We start from the raw sequence: 19,858 nt of genomic DNA, 5'->3' as shown, positions 1-19,858 counted from the left end.
TAGCAATGTTTTACCATGATAAGATTTATGAAATTTTCTAAATTGAGAAAACCCCAACACTTGAAAGTTGAAATTTGCCCCTACAACAAAAAAATTCAATTTTTGTTCTTTGACTTTTATTCTTCTAGAATTTGATTTTGAAACTATTTTTATCGAATTAAAATAGTGGGTATTTGCTTATTTATGAACAATAGTATCGTAAATAAATGAAATCATTTATTGAAACAATATTTGGCATAAATAAGTGCCAGACTTGCAACATTTGGCATAAATCAATGCTAGACCAGCGCCTTGCACTAAGGCAACATATGCTTAGACCCCAAACAAACCGCTTGGACGCCTAGGTGCCACCTTGACAACTATGGTTAGGGGAGAAATTAATGGAAAAATAACGTAATAATAGAAGAAGAGAGAACTTCCAGCTGAGGATTGGAAAGAGGGGAGAGAAGATCGATGTGAGAGGATTCTGAGAGAAGAAATGAGGACAGCAGCCACAAAAGGCCAAAAAAAAAAAAAAAGATCCGTTCAATTCCAAATATGTTTGGGGGGGGGGTGGTGGTGTGGTTGGTTACATATTTATAGACCCAAAAAAGGAAAATAAAGAAAAAACAAACTCCACTAAAGACTTATTTTTTTAATTGGATAATCCTAAAATTGGAAAGTTGAAACTACAATCGGTCTGTTAGTTGGTGTAATTCTGCATATGTATCCCCCAAAAATCACATGAAAAGACTTTTTCTTGCTTTGTATATACTCTTTTTCTTTTATGTGAGATATCGGGAATTACTACTTATATCCGATTCCTAGGACAACTAATGAACATTTAAATCAATATCTACTAATGGGCCCCACAATATTACATTGCTCCATTTAATAAACTACAGATCTGAGACCCAAATTGGAAGATCAAGCCACTTAAAGTGTTGAGATCATCTTCCTTTGTTAGATAGAAACACCTCAGATCTCCACTTCTTCAAGCCACAAGAATAGATGATCAGGAGTTCTTTCTCTTAGTACAGTGTTAACACAGCAAGGGTCTTCTAACCTACACTTTTGCTTGAGTTGTTCCAACATTGCAATTTATCCCTTGATAGAATCCAATAAATTTTTTTTGGCCTTGTTGGAGCACCTCTCACCCAAATTTCCCTCTTCTTGTTGACTAAACATCATGTCATGAGACCTTACAAATTCTTAAATATGAATATCCCTTAGTTTTCAGACTGATTAGGAAAGGAAATGGACTGAATTATTTGAACCTAATTTTTCCCGAATAATTTGTAACTTGCAAACAATTAATCTAACTAGCCAATGATTTTGGGGTTCACAATTCGGGGTTGGTAACTTATTTTGTTTAACATTCAGTTCCAAAACCTGGTTTTCATTGCTTGGTTTACTGATGTAGGCATTGGATTGGGAAGCCCCTCTTATGCCTGCGGGTAATGAGCGCAGAGGAATTGGAAGGAGAAAAGCCCAGTACAGTTCTACGCAAGAAGTAATTAGTGGAGAAAAGAAGAGAAACCAGAATTAGTGAAATGGAATCACAGAAAAAATAATTGGAAGCTAGAAAACAAAACCAGTGATGCGGATTTTGATCATATCTGATGGATCTGATTGGCCTGTGAGTAATGGCTCACTAATGGAATCGAAGAGATCCCCGATCTGATGGCTTGATGTGGGTCAGATCTGATCTCAAAATTAACGGTCAGATTTTCAACGGAATAATTACCAGATTTCAAAGATGATTTTCAGAAATAAGATAGAATTTAGTTAGCCCAATTAATGGAGATAGATGTGGTGCAATTGAGAGGAGAGAGAAAGAGTTGATAGTAGTATAAATGAGGAAAGAGATGATAACGTAAGAGAAATTGGGAAGAATAAGGAAGTTGCAATGGTTTGGATATTAATCCTCCTTAAAAATGTGATCTAAAACTGAACAAGCAAATTGAAGAGAGAGGAGGATAAATAGGGGAAGACTCATCATCAACCATGGGGATGGAGAGAGAAAAGATGAGAAGAAAGTGAGAGGGAGATCTCTTACCATGGGATGAGAGATGGGAAAACGAGAGGGAGAAATAAGAAATTAAGAGAAGAGAGAAGGGAGAGAGCTAGCATGTGGAGGAGAAAGGCTACTCTTCATCCATCAATGGCAACAGCCAAACCAAATCAATTCATTCCAAAACATAAATCATGGGGGGTGGGGAGGAGAGAGAGCTCTTAGCTTTTCTTACTAGCCTTTAGTAAAATAAAAAACCTTGTCAACTAAAACTAAAAGAAGACTAGTAACTAACCTTTTCAACTTCTACCGTAGGACCCACTTTTTCATCATAGTTGTCATGGCGTCTAGACGACTCAGGGCATTGGAGGGGGCCCGGATGCAAGGCGACACCAATAAGGCAACCAAGGCATCTGTAGCCCCTTAAACCCTCGTCTTTGGCTTATAAATTAGGCTCATTACAATAATGAAACCCAAAAATTATGGCCCAACCCAAACTAAATATTAAAACCCGGCCCAAATTTAAAGCTGGGCCTGATAGGAAGCGATTCAACCAGGCTGCAGGAATATGGCAAGAAAGAGTCACCACGAGTATACTAAAGCATATTCAACTTGGCCCACCACCCAAATCTATTCATATGTGCTGGTGACAATGATAATCATAAGTGATTATCAGACCCTTACATACCTATGCAGAATTTGACTTTTGACTCTTGGCCACTACACTACCTAAAATTTTCTGGTTCACCCTACATTACCCACCTGTCCGAATGTTGCTGAGCAGTTTTGGATATCAAAGGACCTCCCCAAAAGGTAGAGTTTAATGTGGCTGATTTACTCTCTTTTAGCAATCAGTTTCGTGATAACACCCACTGCTCTAGCTATTTGCCCACCTTTTTCCAAGTATGATTTCTATGTTATGCATGGCCGTGCATAAGGGCATATTGGTTGAAGTAGGTTCGTCGTTTTTGATCAACCACAACCCCTAACTAGAAATCCTAAAACAACTAGGAAACTAACATTCTTCAATTATAAAGATTCCTAATATCCTCAACTCAACTCAACTCAGCCTCATCCCAACTAAATGGGGTCGGTGATGTGGATCTTAATGAATAGAACTTCTAAGTAAAGAAACAGAACTAATGAAGAATCTCCCAGGGCCGTGAGTCCTCAACCCCTTTCCTAATAAAATAGAATTTACTAATTAAAGAAATATATTTGAAATAAAACTCTTGATCTAATTTTACTTCCTAGAATAGAATCCTGTCGTAGTCTCACAGATCAACACCCTATATATTGTTCTTAACTGCTACAACTCACAAGTGCAAGATTTTGGTCTCATTGGAGGGGTGACTCGTTAACATTTCTAACAGCAATGATATCATCAAACAAGTTTCAACTATCCAAATTAAGCTGTAAGTCAAGTCATGGACATAAACTAATCTCCTGATATGAAATATTCCCAACTACAAAAAACTAATGTAATGCTTTGTGAAGCATATCCAGACCACTCGATTGGGCCATTGGGATGCTCCTGCATTATTTTCCTTTTGGTATTCCCTATTTTGGTTATTATTATTCCTCTTATGTGGTAGGATCTACTGTCTTATAACATGTTTCAGTGCATATTTTTAGTATTTATATCTGCCAATTATGTGATCCTGGCCCTTAATTTAAAGATCATCATCTTGCTTTTGTTGTTATCTAGTAATCAGCTAGGCATCATCTAGTTAATTCTTTGCCTTGAGAGGGCCAAGCTTAGGCTTCAACTTTACTGGTCTGACAAGTGACAACCTACCTTGGCCTGTATTCCTGTATTATTTAGATCCACCTGTTTTCCATTTGGACATGCCTTGCACAGTCTGTGACTTCTTAGAAATAAACTCTTTTTATTGGTTTGTAAAGGAAAATTTAACTTCATTGGCATAGGTTCTGGAAATTTTCTGTCAATCTCATTTAAATTATAGTCATCATCATTTTCTTATTTCTCCTCATGATTTGGAATTAGACCTGCAAAACTTGAAACTATTGTTTATGGTGCAGAAGGGCATCCGGTTATTAATAAACTTAGATAAAACAGCTTTGTGTTGCTCGACAAAATCGACCTTTCATAACATAGTGTAGTTCATGGTACTTTTTCATTTTAGGGAAACATGCATTTCCCTGTTTGTATTTTATTTTTTTAATTTCCTAAGATATATAATGCTACACTAATGTTAAATCTACCTTTCATAACATAGTGTAGTTCATGGTACTTTTTCATTTTAAGGAGACAGGCATTTCCCCGTTTTATTTATTTATTTATTTTTTGTATAATGTTATACTAATGTTTGTGGACTTCTTTTATTGATGTTTTCCTTTTGATTCCTGTTTAGTTTAAAATTATCTAGTAATTTTTTAATTGCCTCTGTGATATTTATGCTGCAACAGGTTAAGATATGGGAAGACCGTAAGGCACTGCCCCTTGTGGTATTGAGGCCATATGACGGTCGGCCTGTTAACTCGGTTACATTCCTAACTGCACCTAGCCGCCCTGATCACATTAATTTTATCACAGCTGTATGTGCTCCCTTACTCTATTGTTATAGTTTCTGATTCTTCTCCCCCATCCCCTCTCTGCCCCCTCCCTGCCAGAAAAAAGGAAAAAGAAGTATGGTCTCTGATCAACATGGGTTTTGTGGTATGTTGTTTTTTTGGTAGAGTATTTTACTTAATGAGGCATGTAGTCCACAAAAGTTGTTTGATCTAACTTCTAATATTATCACTTTGAAATGGTTTTCCTTACTAAGCCCCGACTAGGGAGGAATCTTTAGCTGGGCCCCCCTGGTGCTTTTGTGTGCCATGTGTCGGGCACTATTTTGCAAATAGGGTGTCCACATCACCCTTAATTCATGTATTAGGTTTCATCCAAAATCACTGATTGATGTTGTACCATGTACATTTCAATTGTTTAAGATTTGGGGATGCCTGGGGAACAAGATGAAAACATGATGAGTCCTATGACTGAGTTATGCTTTGGAATTTGGCAGAGGCACAATCCACATGGTTCCCTATGTATTTAAAGGATGAAGTTGCCATATTACCTCTTCAGTGATTTGTTCAGTTGAAAATACATTAACACAAGGCAGGAAAAATTACATGGAGGAACATACCGTTGAGATATACTCTGACACTTGATATATAGATAATCCGAAGGTTGATATGTCTATTTGACAGTCTGCTTGGTCAAATCAGCCCTCTGATGTCAGACATAAACTACCCACGTAGAGATTTCCTCGCCGTGTCCGCACGCAGAAGGAAATCTTTGCTATATCATTTTGTAGTGTCCAAGGTCTAAAAATTGCACTGTGTTGATATCTATGGCTGTAATTACTGAATGATTTTTTGGCATATAATTTCTTTGCAGGGGCCACTTAATCGTGAATTGAAGATATGGGCCTCAGCAAGCGAAGAAGGTTGGCTGTTACCTAGTGATGCTGAATCATGGCAGTGTACTCAGACATTGGAGTTGAGGAGTTCTGAGGAACCCCGAGTTGAGGAGGCGTTCTTTAATCAAGTTGTAGCCTTGCCACGTGCAGGCCTCATTCTTCTTGCAAATGCCAAGAAAAATGCTATATATGCCATACACATAGAATATGGTCACAACCCGATCTCGACTCGCCTGAATTATATTGCAGAGTTTACTGTCACAATGCCTATTTTGAGTCTTACTGGTACAAGCGACTACATATCTGAAGGGGAGCATGTGGTTCAGGTTTACTGTGTCCAGACACAGGCCATTCAACAGTATGCACTGGATCTTTCTCAGTGCTTGCCTCCATCACTGGAGAATACGGGATTAGAAAAAATGGAGTCCAGTGCATCTCGTGCTCTAGATGCAACTGGTTCAGATGGATTGGCTACTTCAGAGCCATCTAATATGGGTACAACTACTGAGATGCCTGTAGGAAATGCTGCACTCAAACCAACTTACTTAGTGACCAGTTCCGAGAGTTTACCTGCTGTGAGGTATCCTGGAATCTCAGATTCTGATGAGGTTCCTCGCTTACATGAATTGGCGAAATCAATTATTGAATCTAAACCAAGTGCTTTGCCACCAGCAACTTCTGATGCTGATAATATCCATCTTACATCACCAACTCTTCCCTTGAGTCCAAGGCTGTCAGGAAAACTATCTGGTTTTAGAACTCCGTCAAATAGCTTTGAGCCAGGTTCCCCACTAGTTGATTGTGGCGGGGACCAGCCAGTTCATGATTATTCGGTTGATAGGAGAGTAGACAATGTTCTTACAAACTTACCGGATATTCCCTCCTTGGATGGAAGCTCTAGGAAGGATGAAAGCAAAGTTACCCAGAATGACATCACTATGATGCCTAATCCTCCTGTGATATTCAAACATCCAACCCATTTGGTAACTCCTTCTGAGATATTATCAATGTCTGTTACTTCCTCTGAAAATAGTCAGGTCAATCAAGGTATAAAAAGGAGTGAGGCAAAGGTACAAGATGTGGTTGTCAACAAAGATACAGAGAGTGTTGAGGTAGAGGTTAAAGTTATTGGTGAGACTGGGTCAAGTCAGAATGATGTGTTTGAATCCCAGAAAGAACCACACATTCTTATTGCAGAGAAAATGAAGAAATCCTTTTGCTCCCAGGCTTCAGATCTTAGCATGGAGATGGCCAGAGACTGCTGCGAAACTTTTGGTGGAGAGGAGACTCGGCAAGTCGATGATTCTAGTGTAACTGAAGTGCTAGAGCGGTCTCCGGATGCTGGTGAGGAAGAAGTGCAAGATTCCTCAAAAGATGCACATGGAAAGGTTTCGGAGCCCACTGCAGTTACAGCAATTCCACAGTCTCCAGCACCAGCTGTGAAAGGGAAAAAACAGAAAAGTAAAAACTCTCAAGTGTCAGGTCCATCTTCCTCTTCTCCAAGCCCTTTCAATTCCATGGATTCTTCCAATGAACCGGGTAGCAGTTCTGGTGTCCCTTCTACAGAGGCTGCTTTTGCACAAATCATTGCCATGCAAGAAAATCTGAACCAGGTGATTGTTTTTGAGTCAGTTATGGACTTTCTCTCTTCACACATAAATGATCAGTGTGTAGATTATTGTGCTTGATCTTAACTGGCAGCAGGGGGCACTTCAGCTGGCAGTATTTGAAATAAAAAATGCAGAAGCAAGGACAACTACAAAAGAGGAACCCTGGTGCTTAAATATGCTAATTAACATGACAATGTGTTGAATACTCTCTTGATTAATTTAAGACACTCTGTTATGTTCTGGTTTTTTGTCTGAGGAGTGTTGTCGGTGGACCTCATTCTCATGCTCATAATATGCCAATTCTGTTCACTTCCTTTTGAAGTTGAAAATAAGCATGCAATTCTTTGTATTGTGGGGTTTTGCATTCAACCTGCTCATGGTGGAAGTTTTATTTTCATATATTGATGATGTTATTACTTATATTTACAACTGCTGAAGTGCTAACAAAATGGAGTTTTATTGAGTTTTTCATGGCTTAAATGTAGTCTTGTTTTCCTCCTAGTTTTGAAAGTAGACCTGAGACCTTTTATTGATTTTCTGTCAATTAATGGTGTCTTATTATGGTCAATGGTTCAACAATTTATGAAAAGCACTTACATATACATATTCGAGTAAGTTGAGAAAGAAAAAGATAAAAATTTTCTGATCTTTTTGGGAGAAAATGCACTTGCTGGATTTTGTGGAAGCAGAAAAGCTTATCATAATCTCTATGACAGTGTCACTTGGTCTGTTATAGGGAGGGCAGTGAGTTGTTTTTGGTACAGGGCTGCTCCCTATCATCACTGAATGCATAACTCCAGGTGAAAATCTTACCTGTCCCACCCTGCCAATCAACTGGGGCATCTGCTAATTTTATGTTGCAAACCCTGGGAGGAAGGGAAGAAGGTAGGCCCAGGGAGAGGGCAGTGCAGCTCAGGGCCACATTTGCCCCTTTCCCCTATTGTTATTCCTAATCTGCTGGGTGTGTTGAAATGAGCAAAAAAATTGGTAGTGGGTGTGGAAACTAGTAAAATACCACGTGTTCCCCTTTAGTCCTCTTTAGCTTTATGTTGACTGCAAAATGTGAAAATAAGGTTGTCTTCCTATTACAATATCCAAATTCTCTCTAGTCTATGTTCTATTTGTGTATTATGTAGAATGCTGTGTTTGAACATCCTTTTCCCCCAACTTTGGTTGTTTGTTATATTTGCAGCTAATGACCATGCAAAAAGAAATGCAGAAGCAGTTGTCTGTGATGGTGGCTGTCCCAATCACCAAAGAAGGCAGAAGACTTGAGGCAGCTCTAGGCAGGTGCATGGAAAAAGTTATTAAGGCCAACAATGATGCTTTGTGGGTTCGGCTTCAAGAAGAGAATGCAAAGCATGAGAAATTAGAACGTGACCGTACACAGCAGATGACTAGTGTTATCACAAACTATATGAACAAGGACTTGCCGACCATGCTGGAGAAATCATTGAAGAAGGAAATGGCTTCTGTAGGACCGGCTGTAGCTCGTGCTATTACTCCAGTTGTGGAGAAAACACTTTCTTCAGTTGTTGCAGAGACATTCCAGGTTCAATCTTTTTAGTGAACTAGCTCTCTTACTAATTTTATAGGGTACTCCCCAACCGACATGGGTGACTTGGGGCTTCCAGGAACTTATTGAAGTGTTTGATGTTGTTTAAAAACTTCACTAAGGAGTCCTCTATAACATGAACATAGGAATCCTCTAACAACGTGAACGTAGGAATGTGACCTTATCACTATATTGATGGTTTTCAATTTATGCAATACTGTGTCCCTATAGATCCGAATTCAATGCTTTAATAGTTTAAATCAATAAGTTACAATTTATTTATGTGGTAAAAATTAGAAAGAGGCAAAGCCATAATATACAACACAAACACCAACTACTAGAAGCAGCCCTAGAGAACTTAACCCAAGGAGCTAACCATAAGATGGAAATCTCTTAAGATCTACAGGTTATATTTGAGCTTATCTATTTTGGTGCTTATAATCTATATGCATCATATAGTACCATCTTGTAGGGCAGTCATCTATCTTGCCCGTAACATCAAACTAGGTAACCACCTTGATAGAATCAGGCTGAAAGTGCTACTAACTTCTTTTTTGCTAATATGAGTGCCTTTGATTTGCTGTTTTCTCACCCCCCCCCCCCCACCCCAAGCTCTCGTGTGCAGGGGAGAAGCCCCACAAACTAATCCCCCCCTTTCAACATTCCTCTGCCCTATTGGAAACTTCGAATCTCATTAAAGCTTGTTTTGCAGAGAGGGGTTGGAGACAAGGCTGTGAGTCAGTTGGAAAAATCAGTTCATTCAAAACTTGAAGCTACAGTTGCTAGGCAAATCCAAGCTCAATTTCAAACTTCTGGAAAGCAAGCTCTTCAGGTGGTTCCTTTCTCAATGCATTAGGTCACTTGCATAAAATTTATCTTGATTGTATAATTTTCAATTTGGCAGGGACTCTTCCTTTGATTTTGAGTATCAGTTGTTTGAATAGTCAAAATGGCATTGCCTTTTATTTTAACCTGGATTGTCTTTCCTAATGGACTCAAAAGCACTAGTGGTAACCACACCTTTAGTTGAGTACCTGTATTGCCTTACAAATGAATCAAGCTTGAGGAGGAGGCCCAGTAGGGAACATGGTGGTTCATCTGAATTTTCAGAAGTTGCTCTACGTGTCCCTGGATGATGCTTATAATCGAACTGAGATATGATTTCAGTTTATGTATTGAATTTTTGAGTGATTTACATCCCCCTCCCCTGTATTTTGCTCTTATTACATCCCCTTCCCCTGTGTTTTCAGAAATCACATAATCCTCCCTTGTAGTATGTTAGTTTTTACTAAAATACTCACACCATTAAGTTTATACTGTTAAGTTAAACTAATATTTTGATAATACCCAGTTTGCCCTTCTTAAAAGACTTTCACCAGATTTTTCCCTTTCTGAATTGCTCCTCTCATCATTGGGAGGGATTTCTTGTCCGGAACAATGGCAACCAGGTTGCTCTTTCCTCTTCCATTTTCTTTTCCTCTTCCTCATATTTTTCTGCTTCTCCCAAGGACCAAAAATGAGAATGTCCTTTCTCATCTTCTTTAGTTTTAGATTCCGTTTTGTGATTGTGTCTCTGTATGTGACTGTGACGAACCAAATGGTGATGGACTGGTGAGGATATTTTCATTTGTATTCTCTCAATCATCCGCAAGCAACAAATTGGTGATTGGTATGCTCGTAAACGTAAAATCCTTCATCCCCAAATATGTGTTCAACCTCAAGGAAGTCGGCCAATGATGCTTGTAAATGTAAAATGCCCCATCCCTTAATCTGCGTTCAACCTCAAGGAAGTCGGCCAACGAGACAGGCTTCGCTGAATTGTTCCACCACCATCTTCGCATTCTCCTCTTCTTCTCACCTGCTGCCGTAGCCGTTGCAGCTACCCTCTTACCTTTCCCCCTACCACGGCAGTTGAAGGCAGCGGTGGCGACACCACCTTCACCACCGGAAATGGCAGCGCCGACGTTGCTCTCTCTGTGAATGAACTCTGACAACAATTTGTGGGAAACTTACTCCCATTAATGTCCCCAAGGTCGTGCTCCTGTCATGGAAAAACAACCCTGTTGCCTGCAACAACAAAAATTGCTTAATTGCACATTAAAAATAGGTGAAACAAGAAACCCTGTTTCATGGAGGGCTCTTACCTGTGTCAAGATCAGATGAAGAAACCGAAGAGATAGTTGGAGACGACTGTGGAAGCAAATCGTGCTCTGGATCCAATGGTTAAGGGTTGGTGGGGTTTTTGCTTTTTGTATAAAATAAGAAAGATATGGACTAAAATCGTCTTTTACCATTTAAAACTGACAATGTACTAGCAGCGTCATCTGACAGGGGATGTAATAAGAGCAAAGTTCAGGGGAGGGGGATGTAAATTACTCTAAATTTTTTGTAGTTCATCTCTGAACGTGGTCTTCAGCCCCTGTTTCCATTCAGTATCTGTAGAATCACCACTTACTGCCTGAGAAAAAATGGTTTTCTTTTGAGTGATGTACATTAAATGTTTGTGGTATCACTTGAGGAAATAATTATTTATGATTGAAACATGCAGGATGCATTAAGATCTAGCTTCGAAGCTTCAGTAATTCCAGCATTTGAGATGTCATGCAAAGCCATGTTTGAGCAAGTTGATGCTGCATTTCAGAAAGGGATGGTTGAACATGCCGCTGCAGTTCAGCAGCAGTTTGAGTCTGCACATTCTCCATTGGCTATTGCTTTGAGGGTATGTGCACTGATATGCATACTAGTTTATCGGGTTATCTTTCACTTTGTGATTTGTACCTCATTTTTCTGAGGAGTTCTCAAAGAAACACCTTATCTTGAAACGGATTATTTATTTAGTAATGGCCTCTGTATCTCGGGTATATACTAGAGATACTTTCTCGAGTCTAGGGTCCTCTTTACTTACATATACCTCATGACAAGAGGTTTGGTGCCTACTATTCGACGGGTCTCAATCTAGAGATTAATCACAAGAAACACCAGCTTGACAATCTTTTTCCCATCCTATATTCTCTGGTTGTTTAAATAGTCAAAATAGTTTCTAGATTATGACAAGCCTTCGAAATTAAGTAATAGATCCAATGGCTTCATGCTGATTTTTGGTGTATCCAGTTTTTTGTTTGAGCATCTGTATGTAGAATAAGAGATTTTACCAGGGCAAATGAAAGGAGTGAACACAATGTTGAAATAAAATCCTATCCTCATTCATAGTTGGTGAGTACATAAGCCCTACAAGAAAAAACCAAAGTGGGAATTACAATGACACATGAATATCGTCACCTCTTTGACTGATTGATCTATTGTCATTTGTCGCCTAAGTGTTTGTTTTAATACTTGATAAATATAAGGGATTTGATAAGCACAGGCTAAATTGTCCAGCAACTAAAGAAATGGTTCATGTGCTGGACTCATGGCAGACAAAATGATAAAGATACATAATGAAGGTTACAACAAAAGAGATGCTAGCTTTCTGAAAATGGGCAAATTCAAAGGGAAGATTTAGCTGAACATAATGATATTTTTTTGCTTGCTTAAAAAACTAAGGAGAATGATGATGAGAATGCTCAAGAAATTCAAGTATCAGGGCTTTAAAATATAGTATTTTGAGTACTAACAAGCCTGAAGTTAATGCCATCCCATTCTAGACTTTTCTTTCTTTTTTCCCCTTTTGATGTTTTCTTTACCTAATTTTATTCGTGTCTTTTTGTTAGATTATTTATCATCGTTGTTAAGGGGCTTAAGGCGCCCTAGGCTTGCAATATATATATATATATATATGTATTGTTGAAAGCATTATATGTAGTATAACAATAATAATATGATATAATTATGCTTATATGCTACATCAAGATTCAAAAATCAACATTTTAGCCACATCAAGAATCACGATAGAAGCCATATTAGTGCGATAGGATATAATTATGCTAGTAATGACCTAATATGAAAAAATGAACATATAATAGACAAAGTGATGCAGTCACATAGAGAGATTTTATTTAACTGCTTATGGCTTTTTTTTATTTTATTTATTTTTTATTTTTTAAATTCATGTGGATAGAATTGTAGGAGATAGAGTTGAGTTACGATTTTGTTTTAGTTTCAGGATATAATTAGGAATGTAGAAGATTGGGAGTTTGTTATCCTCTTTATATAGTATATATGAATGTACCTCACGATTAAGGAGGTTGAATTGAAATTGCTCTTTGGGTTTACCTGTTGGTTACTGTGCTCAAATCACTTGATTCCAGGTTTGATTCAATCGTTCCTTTCCCTTCTCTGTTATTAATCTCATCTTCGAAATGTTTGTTGCAATAGCTTATTAAAACCAGGCTCATATCAGTTGGATTGATCTCCATCGATACAACTCCTTCCTACCTAAGGTTCTGGATGTGTGTTGCCTACCCATTGACAAACCAAACCCTTGAGCAGTGAGAACCGATCCTGCATCTAATGTGCTTCTGAGTTCTCCTGCCAGAGTTAAGTTCAACAATTTTACTTCACTCAATAACTGATTAACAGATCTGAGTAGCACTTGCATTCAAGAGGTTTACTAGTGCAGAACCATCCCTTAAATTTCAGATCAATTGAACCCCTTGGAGAAAGTTTGATCAATTTTTCTCTAACCTGGTTCTATTGTGACTGGTCGCTCTTCCTGTTACAAGGTAGAAGATGATATATTTCCTATCTACAACTAACGAAGGTTGCTATTTACATTCACAAATTCTATCTTCTTTAGGGTTCATGCTGTTTGTCCCCTACTAGTTTAAAATTCAAGAATCATTCTTTAAATTTACTGATTTGTCCCAACTCCTATTTATCTCTTCCAAGAAGAGTATTAGATGTTTTAAATATTTACGAAACTGCCACTATTTCAATTGTAGGTATTTATCACTCGTGGGTCTGTAGTGAACCCATAATCAGGGTTATTGAACTTGGGATTGCATCACAAAGTGTAGGATATAATATACGTGTATTCATCAAAAAGTAAAGCAACAAACATAAATCAACGTAAACTGTCAAAAACTAAGATAATATACGCATAGATAGGAGGTAAACTTAAACCTGGAAATGCTTGATTGTTTGCACAATTCATCACATCCATATAGACCCACATGCAATTTCAAATCAAGAAATTAAGTATATCTTCTACCATCTATGTACCCTAGAATTTTAGTAGATTAAATTGCTGTTTATCTCAAAAGACATAGGAACACAACCATAATGAGTGAAAGCTAAAAAAATGGTTAAAAGAGTACCTTTTGTGTACCCAATTTACAGAGATTTCACCTTAAGAAACTATCTATTCCCTACAACAACCTTTTACATTCAATGGGGTAAATTAAATTTAATTATGAAAAAAGCACAAAGAAACCATGTCCTTGTCATAAGATCAACCTCTACAGATTATTTTCCAGAAGAAAAAACATTCACGTAACCAAGAGGCAGGAAAGGAAAAAGCAATGAAGAAGGGAGAGAAAAGAAAGATAGTGAAAACGAAAAAACAGGAGAAGAGGAAGAACTGAAGTAGAAAAAAGAAAAGAAAAAAAAACCGAGAAGAGGAAATACCTGTCACCGAAGATTCGACGGAGTTGTTGGACTCAGAATGCCATTGGAGTCATAGTGATGCAGAAGGATTGATAGTGACGCTATAGTCCTGGAATGCCTGCACCCATGTGGTCAATGCCTAGCCTGCTCTCCATTGGCCTGCATACTGGTGTAGTAGCCACACGACTGGTTAGCATTCTCTTGCCCATATTTATATTTATATATGGTGCCTTAGGTAGGTAGCCAGCACCTTATTACTGTATTCAGCCAGTCCCTTTTTGCATGGATCCTTTTTATGAGTACTTTTCTACTGTAGTATCATGCCCTATCATCATTTTCCTAGGTCCTCCCCTGGAAGTGACACATCACGTCGTCGTCTGGATGCGGTGACAAGTAGGATTAGATTAGCATCTTGGAACATTGGATCTTTAACGTGTAAGAGTTTAGAGTTGATAGATGTTATGAGGAGGATTAATATTGCTTGCTTTCAAGAAACTAGATGGAAGGGTAAAAAATCTAAGGTGTTGGATGACTTTAAACTTTGGTATACAGGAGATCAAAGTAATAGAGGAGGAGTGGGTATAATAGTGGACAAAGATCTAAAGAATTATGTGGTGGATGTTAAGAGAATTAGAGATATGATTATATCCATCAAGCTTGTGTTGGAGAAAAAAGTTGTCAAATAACTAGCGGTTACACACCCTAAGTGGGATTGGATGAACAATTTTGGGAACACATGGATAGACTAGTCCAATGTTTTAGTTAGGAAGAAAATATTATATAGGAGGTGATCTGAATGGACATGCAGCGAGAGATCGTAGAGGCTATGAAGGTGTACATGGAGGATGAATTTGAAGAAAGGAATGAGGAGGGTCTCTGTTTTAGACTTTGCAGTAGCTTATGACTTATCCATTGTGAACATTTTTTTCAAAAAAAGAGGAGCATTTAGTTACTAAATTGGGATCGTATCAGCGAAATAGATTCTTCCTAATAAGAAGGCCCGACATATTGTTTTGAAAGGGCTGTAAAGCTATTCTAGGAGAGAGGCTAACCACTCAACGTAGAATGGTGGTCCTGGACATGTGCCTCATAAAGTAGAAACGGGCGGCAGGAGAGCCTATTTTCTCTAAGATTAGGTGGTGGAGGTTAAAATGAGTGTCCCTAATGCAATGTGGGACGAGGTGATTGCTTGTTTTAAGAAGGTTGCTAAAGATCTTCGAGGAGAATCAAAAGGTATACATCATACCCCTAGGCAGACTTGTTGGTAGAATAATGAGGTCCAATTAGTCATCAAGACTAAGAATTATTTTAAAACATGGCAAAGGACTAAAGACGTGGAGGATTTAGAAAGATATAAACTTTCCAGAAACGAAGCTAAGAAGATTGTGAGGAAAACAAGGGCAAAGAAATATGATGATCTTCATAATAAACTGAACACAAAGGATGGGGAAAAAGCTATCCATAAGATAGTTAAAATGAGAGGAAATGACGACTAGAGATTTCGACAATGTTAGATACATTAGAAGTGAGGATGGTAGAGTACTAATAAGGGATGAGAACATTGAGAAGAGGTTGGAAGAGTACTTCTACAACCTATTTAATGGATACATCTTGAGTAATAGGGCGTTAGAAGGCTACATTTGTCATCTTAACACCTCATGGCGTAGATATGCATGCAAAATTAAGAAACATCTAGGGGCAACCCACAAGGCTTCCCCCCAAAAGTACAAAAACAGTCAAAATTGACAGTTCTATACAAGTCATTGAAAGCAGGTCACCGGATCCAGGGTTCAAGTCACCGGATTGACCCTGTGTGAATGCAGTGGCTTGGACAGTAGCCACCTTAGAGCTCAGGGTTCATTGGAAACAAGTCATCGGATCCACCTTATGTTTTCGGTGGTCAGTTTCTGGTGGTAAACCCAGAAACTCAACCACTTTTTGGGGTTTTTCCGGCTCGGACCCGATTGCAAGGATTTGTACTGTAGAAATTGTAGGGGATCTCAGCAGTAAAAAAAGTTTTAAGAAAGACGAAGGTAGGCAAGACACCAGGACTAGACGGGGTTCCTATTGAAGTTTGGAAGAGTGTGGGAAGTTGTGGTTTACCTTGGTTAACAAAGTTGTTTAACAAGGTTATGACCACAAAGAAAATGCCAAATGAATGGAGGAGAAGCATTGTTGTCCCGATTTACAAAAATAAAGGTGATAGTTAGAGTTGCAATAACTATAGAGACATAAAATTAATGAGTCATACGATGAAGTTATGGGAAAGGATCATTGAAGCCCACCTGAGAAAGGGAACTACTATTTCTAAAAACAATCTGGTTTTATCCATGGAAGATCCATGACAGAAGCTACTCACTTTTTTAGGAGACTCATATAGAGATTTAGATATTGCAAGAAGGATCTTCATATGGTCGTTATTGACATAGAAAAAGCATATGACAAAGTCCTTGGAGAGTTAATTTAGCAAGTACTACAGAAGAGAAGTGCTTCAAGTAAATATGTGGACATAATTAAAGATATGTATGAGGTGTGGTGATGAGTGTAAGAATTGTGGGGGGTGAAGGTCGTGAATTCCCAATTACAATTTGGTTATATCAAGGATCAGCTTTGAGCTATTATTTGTTTGTGCTTATCATGGATGACTTAACCAGAGACATTTAAGATGAGGTTCCTTGTGCTTTTTGCTGATGATATTGTTTTGGTGAATGAGAGAAAAATAAAAATTAACGCCAAGGTGGAACTATGGAGATCAGCCTTGGAATAAAAAAGTTTGAAGAAAAGTAAAACCAAGATAGAATATATGGTGCGTAACTTTAGCCATTCTAGGACGGATAATTAGGAGATGAAAGTTGGTGAGAGAGAGATCCCTAGAAGTGAGTGGGATCTATCATAAGTAAAGAAGTTGACATACAAGATTACATTGCCTAGAGGATTAAAATAGGGTGGATGAAGTGGAGAAGTGTTGTGTGATCGGTGCATTCCTTTAAATCTTAAAGGAAAATTTTATAGGATTGTTATTGTTTAGCTATGATATATGGTGCAGAATGTTGGGCAATCAAGAAGTTTTATATAAATAAACTATGTGTAGCGGAGATGAGGATGTTGAGATGCATGTGTGGGAAAACTAAGGAGGATAAAGTAAGAAATGACTATATTAGAGCTAGGTTAGGAGTAGCTCTGATTCATTATAAAGCTTAGAAAGTGTCTTTTGAGGTAGCATGGCCATGTCCAACGGAGGCCTAGGATGCCCCCTACGGTGGAGTGACTTGATTCAGATTGAGGGAACCAAAAGAACTACAATCATACCTAAATAACCATAAGGGAAGTGGTGAAGAAATACATGCTTAGCTTAGGCCCTGTTTCTTATATGACTTCGAAAAGAGCTGAATGGAGAGCAAGGATCCATGTGGCCGACCCCGTTGTCGTAGTCACGAGGTTTGATTTTGAGTGGAACGAAGAGGTTTTAGTGGCACAGTATCAAAACAATTTGCACTGAGAGGTTTGATTTTGAGTGGAATGAAGAGGTTTTAGCGGCACAATATCAAAACAGTTTGCACCCTTAGATCAGTGCTAGATTGGCCTACGAAGGAGGCTGTCATGCAGGTAGCATATTAGGTAGAGGAGAATTTGAAGAAGCCGTGCAATTGGATGAGCTTCACAGACATTTCTCCGGCGGTGATAGTACAATTAGGCATCCACTTCAATCGGAGAATTCATTTAGTAAGCCGCAAGTAAGTACTTCTATAGCATCATCACGGTGAAACCACACTAACTCACCACCTCATGGTCGTTGTTCTAACAAACCCCCTTCGAAGCCACAGACTAAGATACCGTGCTTCATGTGCAAGGGATAAATTCATTTTTCTGCTTAGTGTTCTAATCATTTGGTCGCCTTTGTTGATAAGGATGATCTCATAGTTACTGCTTCGGAGGGGCAACTGAAGAATTAGCTCATATATTTGGAGGCGAAGTGTAAACCTAGTGAGGTCAACGATGGTGACAATGATGGAGAGCTGCAATAGTCTTGCTACATTCTTCGTCCTCCTTTGGGTGCACAAGATTTCTGAAGAGGATACCGTCACAACAACATTTTCTTGACTAGAGTGAGATGGAACGACAATTTGTGCATTATGGTAATTGATGGCGGTAGTTGTACCAATGTCGTTTCTGAAGATGTCGGTCACAAGCTTGGATTGAAGGCAGAGCGACATCCCAATCGTTTGAGGTTGCGTGGGTAAACAACCCAATCTCAAAATTAATTATAGGTGTTTCTTCACATACTCTATTGGTGGTTTGATAGATATAGCTCAATGTGACTTTTACCTCTATAGCATTGTTACATTCTTCTTTTTGGAGATCGCGGCTGTTCGACAAAAAATATGGAACATTATGTGATGGGAATACATATTCCTTCAAGCGCGGTGGCCACTAAGCTTAAACAGATAATTGGATTACTTCTCCTCCATTGAGTTGAATCAGATGGTATTCTTGGTCCCCATCCAATCTTGGAGCTGAGTTCTTTTCTGAGGGGGAGGATTGATGCAATAGCATTATTATGGCTGCATCGGCATGGCCTGATCTGGAAATTCAAACTGATGCAGACTCGACCCAAATCAGGATTTTGGTCTAATGATGGTTGGTTGGGCATGATGTTGTAATCTTTTATTTATTATTATGTTGGGAAAGTAGATGTGTATGAGGTTTCTATTTTGGTGTTAAGTTTTCTATGATGGAGATAAGAGATCTGGAATGAATATTTGAGTTGGATTAGCCTCTCAGCTGTTGAGTTGTGTGCAACCATGTTGGTCGAGTGCCTTCTTCTCCTTATTTTCTGATCCTGAAATCAATTAGCCTCTGCATTCTCCTCTTGTTTCAGTGTCTGATTCTTACCTTAACCAATTGCTGTATTTCGCCTCCCTTTACTTCTATTTTCTCTCTTCTTGTTCTTCCCATTATTTTCCCTTTTACTACCTGTACTCTGTTTCTGACGTGGGTTATGAGGACAACAGGAGTGGATCAATATCTCTTGGTTGCTGCTCTTTCAGTCTGAGATTCTGGGCATTGGTCGTTACCGCCCTAGGCGCTTGATCCCTGGAATTTATCTCCAACAAACCCCATTTTTGTGAGTGTGAGATTGAAGTCCATACAATACCAGATTGGGCTCGTCTCCAACGACTGACGCTCCAACGACTTCAGGGAGAGTGACACCTGTCATTTTTTCTAATCCAATGGATGTAAAAAATTTGACCCAAAAACCTGCTGAAAAGTGAGGGGGGAGAGAGAAACCCTATCTGATGAAGATCTAACCTGTGACAAATTCATATCAGATCTTGACTCTTGGTCTCTTTCCCTCCCATTTGAAACCCCAATATCGGAACTCAACTTTCTCCCTCTTTCCCTCTTTCCCTCGAGCTTCATCTTGAAGCTTCTTTCCCTCAAGCTTCATCTCTTTCCTTCTTTCCCTCTTTCCCTAACGTCAGAGCTGATTGCACTTGCACTTTGCTCCCTCATTTCGGAAACCGTAACCAGATCGGGCTCGTTTTCCTTGTTCGTCGTCTGCCTGAGCTTCCATGGCAGATTATGCCCTCACCAATGAAGCTGCAAGTCTAGTCTCTCTGAAACCCTTTATTGAAGAATCGGTTTGTGGCTATGAGATTGTGGATTTGTTTAATTAAAAAGTGACCCGTTAGTAGAAAGCCGTAGAAATTGACTCCCTAAACCCCAC

General features: G+C 38.8%; 1 protein-coding gene across 2 annotated transcripts in view; it reads left to right on the top strand.

Annotated features, from left to right (window-relative positions):
• The window catches only part of LOC122080343 (enhancer of mRNA-decapping protein 4-like), a 29,569-nt gene that overhangs the window by 6,480 nt on the left and 3,231 nt on the right, over positions 1-19,858 (top strand). For both annotated transcript variants that reach the window (XM_042647297.1, XM_042647296.1), the window contains exons 5-9: positions 4,424-4,552; positions 5,400-7,034; positions 8,224-8,583; positions 9,299-9,418; positions 11,135-11,305. In XM_042647297.1, the coding sequence (XP_042503231.1) occupies positions 4,424-4,552; positions 5,400-7,034; positions 8,224-8,583; positions 9,299-9,418; positions 11,135-11,305 (2,415 nt within the window). The remainder of the gene's footprint in view (positions 1-4,423; positions 4,553-5,399; positions 7,035-8,223; positions 8,584-9,298; positions 9,419-11,134; positions 11,306-19,858) is intronic.

This window comes from Macadamia integrifolia, chromosome 5 (genome assembly GCF_013358625.1).
Source record: "Macadamia integrifolia cultivar HAES 741 chromosome 5, SCU_Mint_v3, whole genome shotgun sequence".
Lineage (NCBI taxonomy): Eukaryota > Viridiplantae > Streptophyta > Magnoliopsida > Proteales > Proteaceae > Macadamia > Macadamia integrifolia.
This window is presented reverse-complemented; position numbering and strand designations above follow the sequence as displayed.